Below are 21,260 nucleotides of genomic sequence, written 5' to 3'. Positions count from 1 at the left end.
GTTTGTTTTTATTGTCATTACTCTGGAAGGTGGATCTGAGAAGATGTTGCTGAGGTTTATGTCAGAGAGTGTTCAGCCTGTGTTTTCCTCTAAGAGTTTTATAGTATCTGGTCTTACATTTAGTTCTTTAATCCATTTTGAGTTTATTTTTACGAATGGTATTAGAGAGCATTTCTAATTTCATTCTTTTACATGTAGCTGTCCAGTTTTCCCCGCACCACTTATTGAAGGGACTGTTTTTACTTGATTGTATGTCCTTGCCTCCTTTGTCATAGATTAATTGACCATAGGTGTGTGGGTTTAATTCTGGACTTTCTATCCTGTTCCACTGATCTATAATTCTGTTTTTGTGCCAGTACCATATTGTTTTCTAGCTTTGTAGTATAGTCTGAAGTCGGGGAGCCTGATTCCTCCAGCTCATTTTTCTTCCTCAGGATGGCTTTGGCTCTTCTGGGTCTTTTGTGTTTCCAAAGAAACTTCAAAATATTTTGTTATAGTTCTGTGAAAAATGCCATTGGAAATTTTATAGGGAATTGCACTGAATCTGTACATTGCCTTGAGTAGTATAGTCATTTTGACAATATTGATTCTTCCAACCCAAGACCATGGTATATATTTCCATCTGTTTGTGTCATCTTTGATTGCTTTCATCAACGTCTTTTTGTTTTAAGAGTACAGGTCTTTTGACTCTTTAGGTAGGTTTATTCCTAGGTATTTTATTTACTTATTTGTTTTTGATGTGATAGTAAATGGGATTGTTTCCCTAATTTCTCTTTCTGATCTTTCATTGTTAGTATATAGAAATGTAGTCGATTTCTGTGTATTAATTTTGTATCCTGCAACTTTACCAAATTCATTGATGAGCTCTGAACAGTTTTCTGGTAGCATCTTTAGCATTTTCTAGGTGTAGTATCACGTCATCTGCAAACAGTGATGGTTTTACTTCTTCCTTTCCAATTTGGATTCCTTTTCTTTCTTCTTGTTCTCTGATTGCCATGGCTAGGACTTCCAAAACTATGTTGAATAGTGGTGGCAAGAGAGGACATCCATGTCTTGTTCCTGATCTTAGTGGGAATTCTTTCAGCTTTTCACCATTGAGAATGATGTTAGTTAGCTATGGGTTTGTCATATATGGCCTTTATTATGTTGAGGTAGGTTCCCTCTTTGCCCACTTTCTTGAGGGTTTTTGTCAGAAATTGGTGTTGGTTTTTGCCAAAAGGTTTTTCTGTGTCTGTTGAGAGGATCATATGGTTTTAATTCTTCAGTTTGTTAATGTGGTGTATCACACTGATTGATTTGCGGATATAGAGGAAGCCTTGCGTCCCTGGGATAAATCCCACTTGATCATGGTGTGCAATCCTTGTAATGTATTGCCAGATTCAGTTTGCTAGTATTTTGTTGAGGATTTTTGCATCTATGTTCATCAGTGATATTGGCCTGTAATTTTCTTTTTTGTGGTATCTTTGGTTTTGGTATCAGGGTGATGGTGGCCTCATAGAATGAGTTTGGTAGTAGAGCCTTCCTTCCTCTGCAACGTTTTGGAATAGTTTTCAGGAGGATAGGTGTTAATGCTTCTCTAAATTTTTGATAGACTTCACCTGTGAACCCATCTGGTCTTAGACTTTTGTTTGTTGGAAGTTTTTATTTATTTATTTATTTATTTATTTTGTCTTTTTGCTATTTCTTGGGCCACTCCCATGGCATATGGAGGTTCCCAGGCTAGGGGTCGAATCGGAACTGTAGCCACCGGCCTACGCCAGAGCCACAGCAATGCGGGATCCGAGCCGCGTCTGCGACCTACACCACAGCTCACGGCAACGCCGGATCATTAACCCACTGAGCAAGGGCAGGGACTGAACCCACAACCTTATGGTTCCTAGTCGGATTCGTTAACCACTGTGCCACGACGGGAACTCCCTGTTGGAAGTTTTTAAATCAGAGTTTCAATTTTAGTACTTGTGATTAGTCCATCTTTTCTATTTGTTTTTGGTTTAGTCTTAGAAGATTGTACTTTACTAAGAATTTGTCTGTTTCTTTTAGGTTGCCCATTTTATTGGCATATAGTTGCTTGTAGTAGTCTCTTACGATCCTTTGTATTTCTGTGATGTCCATTGTAACTTCTCCTTTTTCATTTCTAATTTTATTGATTTGAGTCGTCTCTTTTTTCTTGATGAGTCTGGCTAAGGGTTTATCAATTTTGTTGATCTTTTCAAAGAACCAGCTTTTAGTTTCATTGATCTTTTCTATGGTTTTCTTTCTGTTTCATTTATTTTTGCTCCAATCTTTATGATTTCTTTCCTTCTGCTAACTTTGGGTTTTGTCTGTTCTTCTTTAGTCTCATTAGGCATAAAGTTAGATTGTTTATATGAGATTTTTCTTGTTTCCAGAGGTAGGCTTGTATTGCTATAAACTTCCCTCTTAGAACTGCTTTTGCTGAGTCCCATAGGTTTTGGATTGTTGTGTCTTTGTTGTCATTTGCTTCTAGGTATTTTTTAATTTCCTCTTTGATATCTTCAGTGATCCATGGGTTGTTTCATAGCATGTTGTTTAGTCTCCACGTGTTTGTGTTTTTTGCAGTTTTTTTCCTTGTTGATTTCTAGTCTTATAGCATTGTGGTTGGAAAAGATAATTGATGTGATTTCAATTTTCTTAAATTTACCAAGGCTTGATTTGTGGCCCAGAATATGATCTATCCTAGAGAATGTTCTGTGTGCACTTGAGAAGAACGTGGTTTTTGTTCTGCTGGTTTTGGATGGAATATTCTATAAATATCCATTAAATCCATCTGGTCTAATGCATCACTTAGGGCCTCTGTTTCCTTGCTGATTTTTCTTTCTGGATGCTCTGTCCATTGCTGTAAGTGAAGTGTTAAAAGTCCTCCACTATTATTGTGTTGTTGTCAGTTTCTCCTTTTAAGGCTCTTAGCAGATGCCTTATATATTGAGATGATCCTATGTTGGGTGCATATATATTTACAGTCTTCTTGTTGGATTGATCCTTTGATTATTATGTAATGTCCTTTGTCTCTTATAACATTATTTTAAGGTCTGTTTTGTCTGAATATTGCTACTCCAGCTTTCTTTTGATTTTCATTTCCATGGAATATTTTCTTCCATCCTCTCACTTTCAGTTTAAACGTGTCCCTAGAACTGAAGTAGTTCTCTTGAAGATGGCATATAAATGGGTCTTGTTTTTGTATGCATTCAGCTAGTCTATGTCTTTTGGTTGGGTCATTTAGTCCATTTACATGTAAGGTAATTATTGATATGTATGCTCTTATTGCCTTTTTTTTTTTTTTTTTTTTTGGTCTTTTTGCTATTTCTTGGGCCGCTCCCTCGGCATATGGAGGTTCCCAGGCTAGGGGTCGAATCGGAGCTGTAGCCACTGGCCTATGCCAGAGCCACAGCAACGCGGGATCCAAGCCGCATCTGCAACCTACACCACAGCTCACGGCAACGCCGGATCACTAACCCACTGAGCAAGGGCAGGGACCGAACCTGCAACCCCATTGTTCCTAGTCGGATTCGTTAACCACTGTGCCACGACGGGAACTCCATCTTATTGCCATTTTGTTAATTGTTTTGGATTTTTTTTATGGTCTTTTTTTCTTCTCTTGTTCTCTTCTATTGTGGTTTGATGACTATCTTTATGTTGTATTTGATTTTCTTTTTCCTATTTGTGTGTGTCCCTATTGTATATGTGTATGTATGTGTGTGTGTGTGTGTGTGTATATTTTTTTTTCTTTTTTTTGCTTTTTAGGGCCACACCTGTGGCACATGGAGGTTCCCAGGATAGAGGTTGAATCGGAGCTGCAGCTGCTGGCCTATGCCATAGACACTGCCATGGGGGATCCAAGCCATGTCTGTGACCTACACAAGAGCTCACAACAACATCGGATCCTTAACCTACTGAGCAAGGCCAGAAGTCGAAACCACAACTTCATGGTTCCTAATCAGATTTGTTTATTCTGGGCCATGATGGGAACTCCTTTTGTAGATTTTTTGTTTGCAGTTAGCATGAAGTTTTGATATAGGAGTGTGTGTGTGTGTCTCACACACACACACACACACACACACACACACACACACACACGATTGTTTTAAGTTGCTAGTCTCTTAATTGCAAATGCATCTCCAGTATCCTTCATTTATACCCTCCTCAGGATTTCTGGGTTTGGTAGCATATTTGTATGTGGATGATTTCCTACCTTTACTATATGTATGCATTTACCATGAGTTTTGTCATTTGTAATTTTTTTTGTTTTATTTTCCACCTAGAGAAGTTCCTTTAGTATTTGTTGTAAATCTGGTTTAGTGGTGCTGAATTCTTTTATTTTTTTTTCATTTTTTTATTACTCAAATGAATTTATCACATCTGTAGTTGTATAATGATCATAACAATCTGATTTCACAGGATTTCCATCCCACAGCCCAAGCATATCCCCCCACCCCCCAAACGGTCTCCTTTGGAGACCATAAGTTTTTCAATGTCTGTGAGTCAGCATCTGTTCTGCAGAGAAGTTCCGTCTGTCCTTTTTTCAGATTCCACATGTCAGTGAAAGCATTGGATGTTGGTGTCTCATTGTATGGCTGACTTCACTTAGCATGATAGTTTCTAGGTCCATCCATGTTGCTAAAAATGCTGGTACTTCATTCTTTTTGATGGCTGAGTAATATTCTTGTGTATATGTACCACATCTTCTTGATCCACTCCTCTGTCGATGGACATTTAGGGTGTTTCCATGTCTTGGCTATTGTAAATAGTGCTGCAATGAACATTGGAGTACATGTGTCTTTGCGAGTCATGGTTTTCTCTGGATAGATGTCCAGGAGTGGGCTTGCTGGATCAAATGGTAGTTCTATGTTTAGTTTTCTGAGGAATCTCCATGCTGTTTTCCACAGTGGTTGCACCAATTGACAATCCCACCAACAGTGTACTAGGGTTCCTTTTTCTCCACACCCTCTCCAGCACTTATTGTTTGTAGACTTTTGCATGATGGCCATTCTGGCTGGTGTAAGGTGGTACCTCAGAGTGGTTTTGATTTGCATGTCTCTAATAATGAGTGATGTTGAACATCTTTTCATGTGTTTCTCGGCCATCTGTATGTCTTTTTTGGAGAACTGTCTGTTTAGATCTTCTGCCCATTTTTTGATAGGGTTGTTTGTTTTTTTGGTATGGAGCTGCAGAAGTTGTTTATAAATTTTGGAGATTAATCCCTTGTCTGTCGATTCATTTGCAAAGATTTTCTCCCATTCTGTGGGTTGTCTTTTTGTGTTGTTTAGGGTTTCCTTTGCTGTGCAGAAACTTTGAAGTTTGAGTAGGTCCCATTTGTTTATTTTTCTTTTTATTGTCAATACTCTGATAGGTGGATCTGAGAAGATGTTGCTGTCGTTTATGTCAGAGAGTGTTTGGCCTATGTTTTCCTCTAGGAGTTTGATAGTGTCTGGTCTTATATCTAGGTCTTTAATCCATTTGGAGTTTATTTTTGTGTATGGTGTTAGGGAGTGTTCTAATTTCATTCTTTCCATGTGGCTGTCCAGTTTTCCCTAGTGGTGCTGAGTTCTCTTAACCTTTGCTTATCTGTAAAACTTTTGATTTCTGCTTCAAATGTGAATGAGAGCCTTGCTGGGTAGAGTATTCTTGGTTGGAGGTTTTTTGCTTTTCATCACTTTAAGTATATCATGCCACCCCCTTCTGGCCTGTAGAGTTTCTGCTCAAAAATCAGCCTATCACCTTATTGGCATTCCTTTGTATGTCATTTGTTCCTTTTCCCTAGCTTGCTTGCTATTTTTATTTTATGGCCACACCAGCAGCATATGGATGTTTCCAGGCTAGGAGTTGAATCAGAGCTGCTGCAGCTGCTGGCCTACCCCACAGCCACAGCAACACAGGATCCGAGCCGTGTGTCTGTGACCTACACCATAGCTCACGGCAATGCCAGATCCCTGACCCACTGAGCGAGGCCAGAGATCAAACCCACATCCTCAAGGATACTAGTTGGATTTCTTTCCACTGCACCATAAGGGGAACTCCACTTTAGCTTCTTTCAATATTTTCTCTTTGTTTTTACTTTTGGTCAGTTCGATTAATATGTGTCTCATGGTGTTCCTCCTTGGGTTTATTTTATATGGTACTTGTTTTGCTTCCTGGACTTGAGTGAGTGATTCTTTTCCCATGTTAGGGAAGTTTTTGGCCATTATCTCTTCAAATATTTTTTCTGGCTCTTTCTCTCTTCTCCTTCTGGTTCCCCTATAATGTGGATGTTGGTGCATTTAAAGTTGTCCCAGCATTCTCTGAGACTATATTAATTTCTTTTCAGACTTTTTTCTCTTTTGCCTCAGTGCTTTCCATCAGTCTTGTCTTCCACCTCGCTTAATCATTCTTCTGCCTCCTATATTCTGCCATTGGTTCCTTTTAGAGATTTTTTTTCAGTTATTATATTTTGCATATCTGCCTGCTTAATCTTTTCTTTTTCTTTTGTCTTTTGTCCTTTTTAGGGCCACACCCGCAGCATATAGAGGTTCCCAGGGTAGGGGTCTAATCAGATCTGTAGCCACCGGCCTACACCACAGCCACAGCAACGCCAGATCTCAGCCACGTCTGTCTGCGACCTACACCACAGCTCATGGCAATGCCGGATCCTCAACCCACTGAGCAAGGCCAGGGATCAAACCCGCAACCTCATGGTTCCTAGTCGGATTCATTAACCACTGAGGCTCTACCTTTTGAAGGGAAGAGGGTTAAAGAATTTGTGTGCATATTTAAAAATGATTCAGCTGTTAGTCAATCTACCCAGGTTTATAATGACTACTTTTCTTCTTTCTTTTTTTTTTTTTTTTTTTTTTGCTTTTTAGGGCCATACCCACGGCATATGGAGGTTCCCAGGCTAGGGGTCTAATCGGAGCTGTAGCCACCGGCCTACACCAGAGCCACAGCAACACCAGATCTGAGCCACGTCTGCGACCTACACCACAGCTCATGGCAATGCCGGATCCTCAACCCACTGAGCAAGGCCAGGGATCAAACCCGCAACCTCATGGTTCCTAGTCGGATTCATTAACCACTGAGGCTCTACCTTTTGAAGGGAAGAGGGTTAAAGAATTTGTGTGCATATTTAAAAATGATTCAGCTGTTAGTCAATCTACCCAGGTTTATAATGACTACTTTTCTTCTTTCTTTTTTTTTTTTTTTTTTTTTTGCTTTTTAGGGCCATACCCACGGCATATGGAGGTTCCCAGGCTAGGGGTCTAATCGGAGCTGTAGCCACCGGCCTACACCAGAGCCACAGCAACACCAGATCTGAGCCACGTCTGCGACCTACACCACAGCTCATGGCAATGCCGGATCCTCAACCCACTGAGCAAGGCCAGGGATCAAACCCGCAACCTCATGGTTCCTAGTCGGATTCATTAACCACTGAGGCTCTACCTTTTGAAGGGAAGAGGGTTAAAGAATTTGTGTGCATATTTAAAAATGATTCAGCTGTTAGTCAATCTACCCAGGTTTATAATGACTACTTTTCTTCTTTCTTTTTTTTTTTTTTTTTTTTTTTGCTTTTTAGGGCCATACCCACGGCATATGGAGGTTCCCAGGCTAGGGGTCTAATCGGAGCTGTAGCCACCGGCCTACACCAGAGCCACAGCAACACCAGATCTGAGCCACGTCTGCGACCTACACCACAGCTCATGGCAATGCCGGATCCTTAACCCACTGAGCAAGGCCAGGGATCGAACCCGTGACCTCATGGTTCCTAGTTGGATTTGATTCTGCTGCACCACAATGGGAACTCTGTGCTTAATCTTTAAATCTTTTATTTCTTTGTTCAGTGTTTCTTATAATTTATGAGTCTTTGCCTCCCATTTATTTCCAAGATTTTAAATCATCTTCACTAAATTTAGTCTAAAGTCTTTTTCATGGAGGTTGCTAATGTCCAGATTACTTAGCTGCTTTTCTGGGATTTTTTTCTTGTTCCTTTATCTGCTTCATAATTCTCTGCCTTTTCATTTTGTATAGCTTTTGTTTGTCATCTCCTTATTGCAGGCAATAGGGTTGTAGCCTTTCTTGCTTCTGACGTCTGCCTGCTTATAGCTGAAATTAGTATGGGAGCTTGCTGCAGGCTTCCTGATAAGAGGGACCGGTGCCTGCCCAACTGTGGGGGCGCGTGGGGGGGGATTCTTATCCCTCTGGTGGGTGTGGCTTTGTCTCTAGGTGTGGTTAGAGGCAAATATGTGCCTAGGAGGTCTTTAGACAGCCCGTTTGCTGATGGGTGGGGCTGTGTTCCCACATGGTTTGTTGTTTGGCTTAGGGCTTCTCAGCCCTGATGGGTGGGACCAGATTTTTCCAAAATGGCCACCTCCAGGGGAGTTCATGCTGATGATTATTCCCGAGACCTTTGCCTCCAATGCCCTTCCCCCACAATGAACCACAGTTGCCTCCTGTTTTCCCAGGAGATCCTCTGAGATCTGCAGGTTGGTCTGACCCGGTTCTTATGGAGTGTCTGCTTTGCCCTGGGACCCAGGGCACATGAAAACTCATGTGTGCCCTTCAAGAGTGCATTCTTTGTTTCCCCCAGTCCTGTGGAGCTTCTGTGTACAAGCCCTGCTGGCCTTCAATGCCAAATGCTCCGGGGGCTTCTCCTCCCAATGCCAGACCCCCACACGTGGGAACCTGACCTGAGGTTGGAACTCTCACTCCTGTGCATGAACCTTTCCAGTCTGTGGGTTGCCCACCTGGCAGGTATGGGATTGCTTATATCACATAGGTGCCCCTCCTGCCATCTCGATGTGGCTTCTTCTTTGTCTTTTGGTGTAGAATAACTTCTTTGGTAGTTTCCAGTCTGTTGTGTTGATGGTTGTTCAGCAATTGGCTGTAGTTTTGTTGTCTTCATGAGAGAAGGTGAGCCCCAGTCCTTCTGCTCTGCCATCTTAATATCCTGTCTCCTCTGCTATGTTTTCTCAAGTGCTCCTTTCTCTGTGGAGTAGCTCTTCTCTTCCTTTTTATATATTTTGGAAATTAAGCCCTCGTTGTGTGCATCAATTGCAGCTATTTTCTCCCATTCCATAGGTTGTCTTTTCTTTTTTTTTATGGTTTCCTTTGCTAGAAATTTGAGTAGGTCCCATTTGTTTATTTTTGTTTTTATTTCTATTACCTTGGGAGACTGATCTAATAAAACATTGGTACAATTTATGTCAGAATATTTTGCCTGTGTTCACTTCTAAGGAGTTTTATGGTGTCATGTCTTATATTTAAGTCTTTAATGCATTTTGAGTTTATTTTTGTGTATGGTATTAGGGAATGTTTGTTGTTATTTTTATAATTTTTATTTTTTTCCATTTTAGCTGGTTTACAGTGTTCTGTCAGTTTTCTACTGTACAGCATGGTGACCCAGTTACACATACAGAGAATGTTTTAATTTCATTCTTTTACATGTAGCTGTCCAGTTTTCCCAGTACTACTTGCCAAAGAGACTGTCTTTTCTCCACCGTAATTTCTTCCCTCCTTTGTTGAAGATTGATTGACCATAGGTGTATGGATTTATTTCTGGGCTCTTGCTTATGTTCCAGTGATCTGTATGTCTGCATGTGCCAATACCATCCTCTTTTTTTTTTTTTTTTTTTTTTGCTATTTCTTGGCCCACTCCCGCGGCATATGGAGATTCCCAGGCTAGGGGTCCAATTGGAGCTGTAGCCACTGGCCTACACCAGAGCCACAGCAACGCGGGATCCGAGCCGCGTCTGCAACCTACACCACAGCTCACGGCAACGCCAGATCTTTAACCCACTGAGCAAGGGCAGGGACCGAACCCGCAACCTCATGGTTCCTAGTCGGATTCGTTAACCACTGCGCCACATCGGGAACTCCCCATCCTCCTTTGATTACATAGTTTTGTAGTATTGTCTGAAGTCTGGGAGGGTTAGGTCTCCAGCTTTGATCTTTTTCCTCAGCATTGCTTTGGCAATTCTGGGTCTTTTACGGTTATATATGGATTTTAGGTTATGTGGATTTTAGCATTATTTGTTCTGGTTCCGTGAAATATATCACGGGTAATTTGATAGGGATCACATTAAATCTGTAGATTGCTTGGGTAGTATGGCCATCTGAACAGTAGTAATTCTTCCAATCCAAGAGCATGGGATAGCTTTATATTTCTTTAAATCATCTTCAGTTTCCTTTATCAGTGTTTTACAGTTCTCAGCATATGAGTCTTTTATCTCCTTGGTCAGGTTTATTCCTAAGTATTTTATTCTTTTTGATGTGCTTTTAAAAGGGTTTTTTTTTGCTTCCCCTTTCTGGTATTTCATTGTTAGTGAAAGAAATGCAACAAATTTCTTAATGTTAATCTTATATCCTGCTACTTTGCTGAATTTGTTGATCAGTTCCAGTAGCTTTTGTGTGGATTCTTGTGTGGGTTTTCTGTGCATAGAATCATGTCATCTGTATATAGTGACAGTTTTACCTCTTCTCTCCCAATTTGGATTTTTATTTCTTTTGTTTGTCTGATTGCTGTGACTAGGACTTCCAATACTATGTTTAATAAAAGTGGTGAGAGTGAGCATCCTTGTCTTGTTCCATATTTTAGCAGGGAGGCTTTCAACTTTTCAGTGTTGAGTATTATGTTGGCTGTGGGTGTTATCATAAATAGCTTTTATTATGTTGAGATATGTTCCCTCTATATCCACTTTAGTCAGGGTTTTTTATCATGAATGAATGTTGAATTTTTTATCATATGCTTTTTTTTTGCACCTGTTGAGATGATTGTGTAGTTTTTGTCTTTTGTTGTGATGTATCACATAGATTTATTTGCATATGTTGAACCATCCTTGGGTGACCCTGGGATGAGTCCAACTTGACTATAGTGTATGCTATTTTTTATGTGTTGTTGGATTTGGTTTGCTAATATTTCATTGAGAATTTTTGCATCTATTTATGAAAGATGTTGCTGTTTAATTTTTTTGTATCACATGCATTTTTAATATCCATGTATATTACTTAATTTTAAATATACTAGGGAATTTTGCTTTTTTTTTTTCTTTTTTAGGGCTGCCCCTGCAGCATATGAAAGTTCCTGGGCTAGGGGTCAAATCAGAGCTGCAGCTTCTGGCCCACCCCACAGCCACAAGCAACACTGGATCCAAGTCTCATCTGCTACCTACACCATAGCTCATGGCAATGCCACATCCTTAACCCACTGAGCAAGGCCAGGGAGTGAACCTGTGTCCTCACAGACACTATGTCAGGTTCTTAACCCACTAAGCCACAACAGGAACTCCAGAATTTCACTTTTTGAAGCAATTCCACAGTGACTTTTTTTTTGGTAACAGAAACAGTCTTTTTATTACAAATTATTAATCCTAATGTCTTAAAAAGTCTCACTTTTGTATGTAGTATATTTAAAGTAATTAGTCACATGGACTAAATATTATGCCTCCATGTGGTCACTGTGTTTTACTGATAGTCTTGATTTCTTTGGTTATCTACAGTTAGCCAATTTATTATCAACCAAATACAGTAACATACTATTAATTATTTAGTAGATATGCACAATTTTCAAAATGTATGCTGGATATATTTTTGTTTAATCATGTATTTAAGATTTATTCACTTCATTTGGACCATGCACAGCTGTTTCTTCCTCTGTATTCAGTATGTCCTAATCTTATATTTTTTTTTTCCATAGGGGCAGTTTAGTCTGATATCTTAAAACAGTTATACCATAGTGGGAGTACATTATTTCATTTGGGAACAAGTAGTCCTGTAGTCTTTTAAAAAGAAACAAAATGCTACTACTCAGGGTGGGGTTGGGGGGTGGGAGTTGGAGTTTTAAAATCTCTTTGATAAATCGCTTGTAGTTTATATATTTTAGATCATGGATGTACTGTTTGGCTTTTTTTTTTTAACATTGTAGGTTGTCTTGCACCTCTTTGTTGGACTTAGAGGCAGTAAGTTCCCTAAACTTAAGTGTTTTATATGTTAATTTAAACTAGAGTCTGGTAATAAAAGCACACCAGGACCTATGAATGCCAAGGAGGGAACAAAAATTTTGGCAGAAAAACGACGTGTTGCTCGTGAACAAAAAGAAAAAGAGGAAGAAAGACCACAAAAAGAGATGGAACAAAGGTTGGCACCAAATCATCCTTTCTATACTATAAATGTTGGCTGGGGCCCAAATTCTGAAAGTCAAAACTTACCCTCAAGTTAGATGTGTATATTATAAATTCTCAAAGGGTAACTGACTTTTTCTTCAGTATGAATCAGAAATGACTCGTTGCCTTCTAAATAAGCGTGGGGAGCATTTCCAGCAGACGTCAGGCTGGCATGTACATGAGCGTATGGTCCTCTTTAGTCCCTGTGGGTCATGGGCTGTTAAGGTGCGCTGTGAAAATGCATAGAGACCCGAGCACATGTCTGGGGCCTGGATCTCAGCAGTAGCACATGAGTGATCACACAAGACTGTTTGTGTTGGCATTCCACTGGCGCCCCTTTTCTTTCATTTCAAATGTCTCTTGTAACCTTAGAAGGTGTAAACCTGTTCAAGAATAAGTGGCACACATCATGACCCTTCCTCCTAAATACTTCCGTGTATGCTTCCTAGGAATAAAAGCTTTCTCTGACATAACCACAGTATGATAACAAAAATCAGGAAATGTATCATTTCCTAATCCAGTTTTGCCATTTGCCCCAGTGACATTCTTTATACATTTTTTAAGTCCAGAATTCACTCCTTGAACAGTTCATAAAAAATAATACACACACACACACACACACACACACACACAGAGTTAGTAACTAATAAAGCAGCTTTGCTTGAAACTTTTTTTTGGTAAGTGTGAAGAAAAAGTTACCCAAAAACAGAGTTCCCTCATGCTCAGCAGGTAAAGAATCCAGCACTGTCACTGCTGTGATTATAGCTGTGGTGTGGGTTCAATCCCTGGCCCAGGAACTTTTGCATGCTGCAGGAATGGCCAAAAAAAATAAAATAATTCTTTTAAAAGTTACCCCCAAAAAACAATTTGTGAACTTGAAATGATACTTTTTTGTGTTTTACTAGGTTTCCAATGGCCACAAATACCCTGTACAGTTGGGTAGTTGGGTGCACTCCATCTCAATCTAAAGGTTTCTTAATCCTTGATTTTAAGGCCCATTTGATTTGTGGCCCGTGTAATATAAACTTCTGTCCACTGCCTGCAATGAATAAGCATAGTCCTGATTTTGTATTTAAGTATTAAGTGGGCTTTTTGGTTGTTTTTCGGGCGGGGCGGGGGCAGGCATACCTGCAGCACATGGAAGTTCACAGGCCAGGGATCGAATCTGCTGCGCCACACCTGTGACCTACACCACAGTGATAGCAATGCTGGACCTTTAACCCACTGGATCAAACCTGCATGGCCCACAGAGACAATGCTGGATCCTTAACCCACTGTGCCACAGTGGGAACCCCTGTATTCAATCACAATCACATGTTTTCCAAGTACCTTGTATGGGTTTAGGAGAGGGGAGGAGACATTGCGAATAACAAAAAACCCTGTAACTTGAAGAATATTATTCATTGCTTCATGTAAACAGAGCTGACTTGACTTAACATTTTAAAGGCCCTGAATACTGGTCATTGTAGACAGCACAACCAGACCCTCCTCTAAATTCCCTCTCCTACCCTCCTGTGAGATAGGTGTGAGAATATGTCTATGACAGTTGGGGAGTGATTACACATGTGTACGTGTGCATGCAATTGTGTTTTAAGATGCCACAAAATAGCCTACTACTTGATAGAAATCTTTTTCTACTCCCAAGGGCTAGTTTCCCCATTTAAAAAAGTGAAATTATGCAAATCGTGTAACAGCACAGAAAATGTGGTGAGTCTGATATAAATTGAATTACTATACACAAGCACTTTGCCTATAAAAATGTACACACTAAGAGTTATTTACATATTCTGTGTCATCAGAAAAATAAAAGACATGACAAAGAAAGTGGATGAAGGCCAAGAAGAAGCGTTCTCAAAATTTGAAGATGGGCAACAACCAAAGGAGTTCGAAAAGAAGAAAGGAAGTCAGAATCAAGACCAGAATGTACAGCTCCAGGTTTGCTGGCTCTAAGCTTGATCAAAGGATGAGAACCAAATTCTAAAATTCAGTTGAAGCCCAGAGCAAAAGTCTGTATCTCCAAGAAAGAAAATGAGCAGATGTGGCATGCCCTGCTTGCATTTTCACATGACAATCTAGCTGTTACCCAATATCGCTGTGAGTCGTTCTTAACCCCCCTTGGCAGAATCCTAGAATGCTTTCCGAGTGGGGAAAAAAAGTAGAAAGCAACAAATTACAGATTAGTAGTTCTTTTGTTTTTCTACATAAATAGTATTACAGCTTGGTTTCAGGACATCCAAATTCCTCGCAGAGGTTAAATGTCCCATGTGAGTTTTCCCAGTCCTGCATACTTTGGTGGCACTTACGTTTGCACCCCTCTACTCATACCCCCAACAGATAAAAATGATGAATGAATACCTCTAAACGTTTAGCATCATCCAATTCACCAATAAGAATGTCTCACCCATATAAATTTAAATGCCCAGGTAAGTAAATCCCCAAACTGAGCTCAGACTATATACTCAGTTTAAATTATTATTATAGCCTACTTTATATTCTAGTTCTAGTGTATCATTTATCAAAATCAGTTATGTGTTTCAGAAAGGACCGTATGCATTTGCATCCCTTGAGAAAGTACCATTAAGAATCTTCTTGGTGTTTTTGAGAAGCATGAGACTTGGCTCCTGCTGCCTGTGTCAGTGGAAGACTACACAGTCACATACTTGGAAGCTAGAGCGCTCTGATAATCCTGAGGTCCTTGAGGGGAGTTGCATGCTCTCTAAACCCTCAAAGTCATAGTTCTGTACATTGTTCCTAATGCTTTTGAAAAACCGATGGCCCGTGGATGTTATCAATGTGGGTAGTCTCAATCAAAAGGTTACATTCTGGGGTTCCCGTTGTGGCACGGTGGAAATGAATCCAACTAGTGTCCATGAGAACGCTGGTTCTATCCCTGGCTTCGCTCAGTGGGCATTGCCATGGCCGTGGTGTAGGCTGGCAGATCCGATTCAACCCCTAGCCTGGGAACCTCCATATGCCGCAGGCGTGGCCTTAAAAATGAAAAAAAAAAAAGTTACATCATTCTTTTATTCTGGATAACATCTTACTGTTTCACAGATGTCACTCAGATGTATTGAGATTAAATGATATTTTTATACAAATTTCCTAGAAAGCTGATGCCAAAATAAAGGCTCAGGAGGAATCAGACAGACGCAAGAAGGAGCAGGAGAAAATTATGTTACAGAATTTACAGGAGAGATTAGAAAGAAAAAAGGGGAGTTCCCGTCGTGGCGCAGTGGCTAACGAATCCGACTAGGAACCATGAGGTTGCGGGTTCGGTCCCTGGCCTTGCTCAGTGGGTTAACGATCTGGCGTTGCCGTGAGCTGTGGTGTAGGTTGCAGACGCGGCTCGGATCCCGCGTTGCTGTGGCTCTGGCGTAGGCCGGGGGCTACAGCTCCGATAAGACCCCTAGCCTGGGAACCTCCATATGCCTCGGGAGCGGCCCAAGAAATAGCAACAACAACAAAAGACAAAAAGACAAAAAAAAAAAAAAAAAAAAAAAGAAAGAAAGAAAAAAGGTACTCTTTCTGTTTTGGGCAGTTTAGTTCTTTGTTTAAAACAATGTTGGACACATGATATCAGACATGGTTTTGAAAATGACAAGTGATATGCTAGCCTTGGTTGTCTTCCTTCCATACTCTCTTATCCAAGAATCTGACCTCTTCTCCCTGGAATGGTCTCCTACCCCTTATACCTCTTCCTCTTGGACCTCTGGTGACCATTACAGGGATGTTTCAGTACAGCAAACCTCTGGGAATAAAGTTTCTTGAACAGAATCACTCAAGTCATGGTAGGGGTTGGTGGAAGTTAGAGTTTTTTCTAAACTGGGCTAGAAATCGCAGCAACCGAGTGGAAAGCAGCAGAAGGTGCAGGCCTCTGTGGGAGGCCAAGGCACAGGCTGCTCGTAAGGTAGGACCTCACTCTGCGACTCAGGTGGCTCATCTGGGAGCAAGTTAGGCCCCGGGCCGAGGTGCTGCATGGCCTCTTCGTCAGCAGATCAGTCACCCTGAGGAGGCCAGAGTGCTGCAGCTCTCCTCACCTCAGGGGGAGAAGTGTGCGCTGCAGGGGGACAGGCGGGCAGGACTCTTACCCTCCTGTGTGCGCTCCTAGTGACAAAACCTCTGACAGGGTCGCATCGTTGGGGTGCATTTTTGTCATTAACGTCTGCTTCAGTCAGAGTCTGTTTACACTAAAATCATGTTCCCAAGTTCTAACTGGTTTGTAATAATATGTGCTTAAATCTAAGTAATTAATTTCCAAGTCTGCAAAATCAGGTGTGAGAAGTCATTTGGATTTCTGTTGTTAGGGTAACAGGTACATCTGTCACCACTCAGGGCATTTCCTAGATGACTGTGACACTGGCCTTGGAGGAATGGGCCCAGGGGCTGGCCCAGCATCTTGCACTGGTTGGATCTGTGGCTTTGGAACGGTCGTGGATAATGGCCACTTCTGGAAGATGGAAATGATCAACTTCTTCAGGACTACTGTTTTCACATTTGAATTTTTATTTTCCTTTAAATAGAGAATTGAGGAAACCATGAAGCGGACAAGAAAGCCAGATTCGAATGCCATACAGGTAGTCTGCATGCTCCTACCAGCAGTGTATAACACTTCGGGTTGCCGCACATTCTTGCTGACTTTTTTTTTTTTGTCCACAACGGTGGCACATAGACCTTCCTGGACCCATGATCAAACCTGTGCTACAGCAGCAACACCACCGGTCCTTAACCCACTGCTCCACAAAAGAACTCTTATTCCAAACTTTTTAATTTTTGTCTATCTAGTGGTAATGAAATAATGTATCACATTGGCATTTCCCTGATTATTAAAAAGGTTCAGCATGTTTTCATATCTTTAGTTAGCTTTCATGTTTTTTTCTTGTGTGAAACACTTGTTTAGGTCTTTTGCCCAAAACTTTCTGGCTGACTTGTTTTTTTCTTACTTAGACATTTCTTTAAATGTTTTAGATACTTCTCCTTTCTTGCTTGTGTGTGTTGCAGGTATCTTCTTCCAGTTTGTGGCTTGTCTTTTCCGATTACTGTCTGCTGCCGCATAGAAGTTCTTGAATTTCACGTCGCTGAATTTATCTGTATTTTTTGATGCTTAATGGAGTCAGGTGCCTTACTGTGGAGATCCACTTCGGTGAAGTGCCTTTTCAAGTCCTTTGCCCCTGTTTCTGTTGGGCCACCTACCTTTTTCCTGTCCATCTGTAGGAGATTTTATCTGCCCTGGTTCTGAGCCCTTTGGACATGTTTATTGGAGGTACCGAGCCCCATGCTGTAATTTGCCTCACACTCTCACTGTCTTTTGATGAACAGAAGCTGATGAACTCAAATGTAGCAGGTATTTTTCCTTTACAGTTAGTGCTTTTAGGGTCTGTTTCATAAGTATTTGTTTCTCCCTTAATCGTCTGTCTTTTGATGGTTTGCATGTGTCTGAGTCTTCCTCTGCCACCCCATATGCCGTGTTCTTTACCCTGTGAGCTACAAAACTGATATTTTGCCTACTTACATTTGCCCAGATAGGGTCATTCACATCATTATGAAAATTTAGACTACAAATGTCACTTCTGGAAAGTGCTGGGAGTCACCATCTCAGAGATTGTCCTGAGAAGTCTTGCCTCCAGCAGCAGTCAAGAACTTTTTAAGCAGTTTGCAAACTGGCCCAGCCTTGGCTTGGTTAGGATTCCAAGTGGGCAGAGCCTAGATGCCAGCCCCAAGCTGTTGTCCCTTGGCTCCCATTCAGGGAGATCTTTCAGTCCTGTCCCTAGCTGAAAGACACAACTTGGGCCGCCTGGCCTGTCCTCTGGAGATTCCTGGGACCACAGAGGTTAGAGATTTTTTTTTTACTTTTTAATTGAAATGACAAAACTTAGCCATCAGTCCAGGCATGAAATCTGTGTTCTTTGAAATAACTAAGTCAGGATGATTGAGTATTAGATGTAATCATGACTTTCTTTTTTCTTTGTAGGCTGCAGAAGCATCCAGCAATGATGCACATGAGGACGACGAGGCAGACGATGAGGACGAGCCAGAAAGTGACATCGATTCCTTCGATGACCTGTATCCATCAGGTTTGCTTGCCTTTTGAGCTCTGTTGTCACTGTTTAGGAGCTAGACTTGTCTAGGCTCATCCAGGGGCTCCTCCACTTCTGAGCTGTGTGGCTTTGAGCAAGTCGGTTAACCTCTCTATGTTCAGTTTTCCTGACTGGAAAAGGGGAAGCTAATGCTGTTCTCCTCCTAGGGTGGGTCTGAGGTTGCAGTGAGGTCATCCGTGTAATGCTGACAAGAGTGCCTGACACATGGTACACTCTCAATAAACACTAGCTGCTGCTACAGCTGCTATTTTTTTCAGGTTGTGCTGAGAGAGTGTAGATCAGGCAGGTCTTTCTCAACTCAACGTGAAGCTTACTAGCATCTTGTAGTTGAGGACCTGGTGCGCCATTCATAACTGACCACAGCTAGAGGTAGAATGCCACTCTCCCTCAGAGAGAGAAAATGAAAATCATGTCATGATAGGAGTGCCCCTTAAGGTGTATTGTTGAGTGTGGTTCATTCCCTAGTGAGTGGGAACCACTTTATGGCCACAGTAACAGCATTTGAGAAGACACAGCTCGCCCACCATTTATGCCACAGTGGCTGTCAACACACACATCCGGCGCTGAGCTGGCTCCTGGAGAGGCATGGCCCTCAGCCTTGGAAGCACAGCCGGTGGCAAGCCAGGCATGAGCAGACTGTGCTGCTGCCACCAGCTGGTGGCACTATAAGAAGTTTGGTCAAAATGCAATGAGAGCGGAGCAGTAGGAGCAGTAGGAGCAGGGGCGGTGTAGGCTCTGCCTTAGGGCATTGGGAAAGGTCAAGGTTGGAGGCGAGACTGAAATGAGATGGTCATCCGGAGGAGGGCAAGAAGCGTGGTGCCGCCCTGCCCGAGGGCTGTCCTTCTTGCCTGGCAGAGGAGAGAGGGCAGGGGCCGTAAAGGTGAGCCCCAGCCCCGGTGCTTTGAGGGCAGGGTGGGTACACGTGCTGGGTCCTGCTGCATGACAGCTCCTGCCTTCAGGCAGGCGTCCCTCCCCCAAGCCCAGCTGGGCCACAGCCTTCCTTTTGCTTGTCTTTGGCATTGAAACACCAGTTTTAATCTTGTTGCTCTTTATTTTTCCTCCAGCTTTTATAAATGGCATAGATTCATCCACAAAACTGAAAACACATTTTAAAAATGTGAAGAACGCTCACAAGCTGGTGTTTTTAGATGCCACTTCTAGCCACAGCTACAAAGATGCAACAACATTTTTTAATTGTGACACGAAAACCTTTAGACAAAAACAGGTGAAAGACCCTTTGAATCGGACAAAGAGTAGCAGGTGAGTCACTCGGGGAGGTCATCAGAGCACACTTGGGGGTGATGATCGGCCTTTTTAGAAGGACGCAAGACATTAGTGACAGAATCCTCAGTTTCTGCCGAACACTATTTCAGGCACTTGACTTTTAGAAACAAAGTGATCCCCACAGCATCTTGCTTAGTAAGGATAAGCATCCCCATTTTACAGATGAGGAGACTGAGGCCTTATTTGCCCAGTATCCCACTGTTCAAGGGCAGAGCCCAAATTTCAGACCCAGATACACTAGACTCCAAACTGTGCTTTTATTTAGACTGGTTAAGTATTGTGTCAGAGAAAGTCAGGGGCAGTGTCATTGACTGAGTGTCAGGCGTAAAAACCTATTTAAATTCTCTTTGCAACTCTGAGTTTGATATCAAAGCCCTCATTGTACATATGGGAAACCTAGGGTCAGAGGTTAGGTTGGAAGAACAGGAATGGATTCTTGAAATAGGTGATTGCATGAAAAGACATTAACCTACAAGGCCCATGGAAATAAGAACCTGCTAAGAGGCGCCGTGATGGCGTGGGAAGAACACTGGAGCTAGTAAACCCATGTGAGTCCTCATCCTGCCTCACTGGCCGAGGCCTGCAGCTACTCGAAGTAGGGACAGGGTTCCCGGAACACTGCGTGCTTAGCTACTCCTAGCCCCCGCTCCACAGTCCCATGGAACCTGGTAGGACACCATTTGGGAACTAGTGTGTTCTGTGATCTCCAGTGTCCCTTCCAGCCCTCCCATGCTGTGCTTCCGAAAGTTGGTTTACATCCAAGGCATGTCTTAGAATTAAAGAAAATCTAAAATAATTCTTTCAAGACGAAGCCTTGGTTTGTGGATAATCAGGACTCTAAGCAAAATATCTTTCCAGATCCTCCACCAAAGGAACAACCAGCCGAGCAGCAAAAACCGGAGAGGCAGTCATCAGCAACACCGTGGGACCTGCCAAGAGTTTACATTCAGAGGCACAGGAGTGGATCTGTGACAAGATCATTGACATTACAAGCAGGACAGAACCACCTAGGTCCCGTAGCCTTCCTAAGAGCCAAAAACACCATCTAAAAGGTTCCACGACATCCTGCCTGAGTCACCAGCCACCTATAGACAACACGGAGAGCAGCACATCTGTTCCTGCCCCATCAGGTAAGGCTTTATCCCATCTTCCCTTTGTCTGAAAGGTAGTTGACCTGGGACCCTCCTGTGTCCAGCTATTCCAGGACTGTCTTAGCACCATGTAACTTTGGAGTCAAGGGAGGAGACAGTAGTGGGTCTAAAAGCTAGGTTGATAGCAAAGCATCTTCCAGTAAGTTAGTTTTGAGAAGATAAATGACTTTTTTTTTTGGATTTTTAAAAATTGAAGTATAGTTGATTTCCAATGGTGTGTCAGTTTCTGGTCTGCAGCATCGTGACCCTCATACATAATACATACCTTCTGTTTCTCATATTCTCTTCCGTCATGGTCTATGCCAGGAGATTTAGATCTAGTCCCCTGTGCTTATCCCTCATTGTTTATCCATTCTAAGTGGAATAGTTGGCACCTACCAACCCCAAACTCCCCATCCATCCCACTCCCACCCCCTCAGCCGCCACAGGTCTGTTCTCTGTGAATCTGTTTCTAAATGACTTGATTCTAATTTTTAGGTCCTGCATTTCCTTCCAGATATACAAACAAGGTTCATTTCTAGCCCCTGGAGTTCCCGTTGTGGCTCAGTGGTTAACGAATCTGACTAGGAGCCATGAGGTTATGGGTT

At 42.0% G+C, this 21,260-nt stretch overlaps 1 protein-coding gene across 31 annotated transcripts in view; it reads left to right on the top strand.

Moving 5' to 3' along the window:
• Positions 1-21,260, top strand: part of MAP7D3 (MAP7 domain containing 3) — a 71,202-nt gene that overhangs the window by 47,989 nt on the left and 1,953 nt on the right. For 18 of the 31 annotated variants that reach the window (XR_014834711.1, XR_014834710.1, XR_014834712.1 and 15 more), the window contains 6 exons: positions 11,985-12,117; positions 13,943-14,078; positions 16,664-16,717; positions 18,112-18,214; positions 19,303-19,498; positions 20,381-20,652. Coding sequence is in view for 9 of the 31 variants with exons in the window: in XM_085006718.1 (XP_084862844.1) it covers positions 11,985-12,117; positions 13,943-14,078; positions 16,664-16,717; positions 18,112-18,214; positions 19,303-19,498; positions 20,381-20,652 (894 nt within the window). In the remaining 22 variants the exon portion in view is untranslated. Of the gene's footprint in view, positions 1-11,984; positions 12,118-13,942; positions 14,238-14,477; positions 14,567-16,663; positions 16,718-17,141; positions 17,485-18,111; positions 18,215-19,302; positions 19,499-20,380; positions 20,653-21,260 lie in introns of those variants that run through there. The other 13 variants (XR_014834714.1, XR_014834718.1, XR_014834709.1 and 10 more) reach the window with 6 other exon arrangements.

The sequence above is a fragment of the Sus scrofa genome, chromosome X, assembly GCF_054392235.1.
Source record: "Sus scrofa isolate SSC_HxYL_T2T_F1_AM1 chromosome X, Sscrofa_HxYL_maternal_Yorkshire_Landrace_v2.0, whole genome shotgun sequence".
NCBI classification, from domain to species: Eukaryota; Metazoa; Chordata; class Mammalia; order Artiodactyla; family Suidae; genus Sus; species Sus scrofa.
The sequence above is the reverse complement of the archived record's forward strand: the minus strand, read 5'-3'. Positions and strand labels throughout refer to the sequence as shown.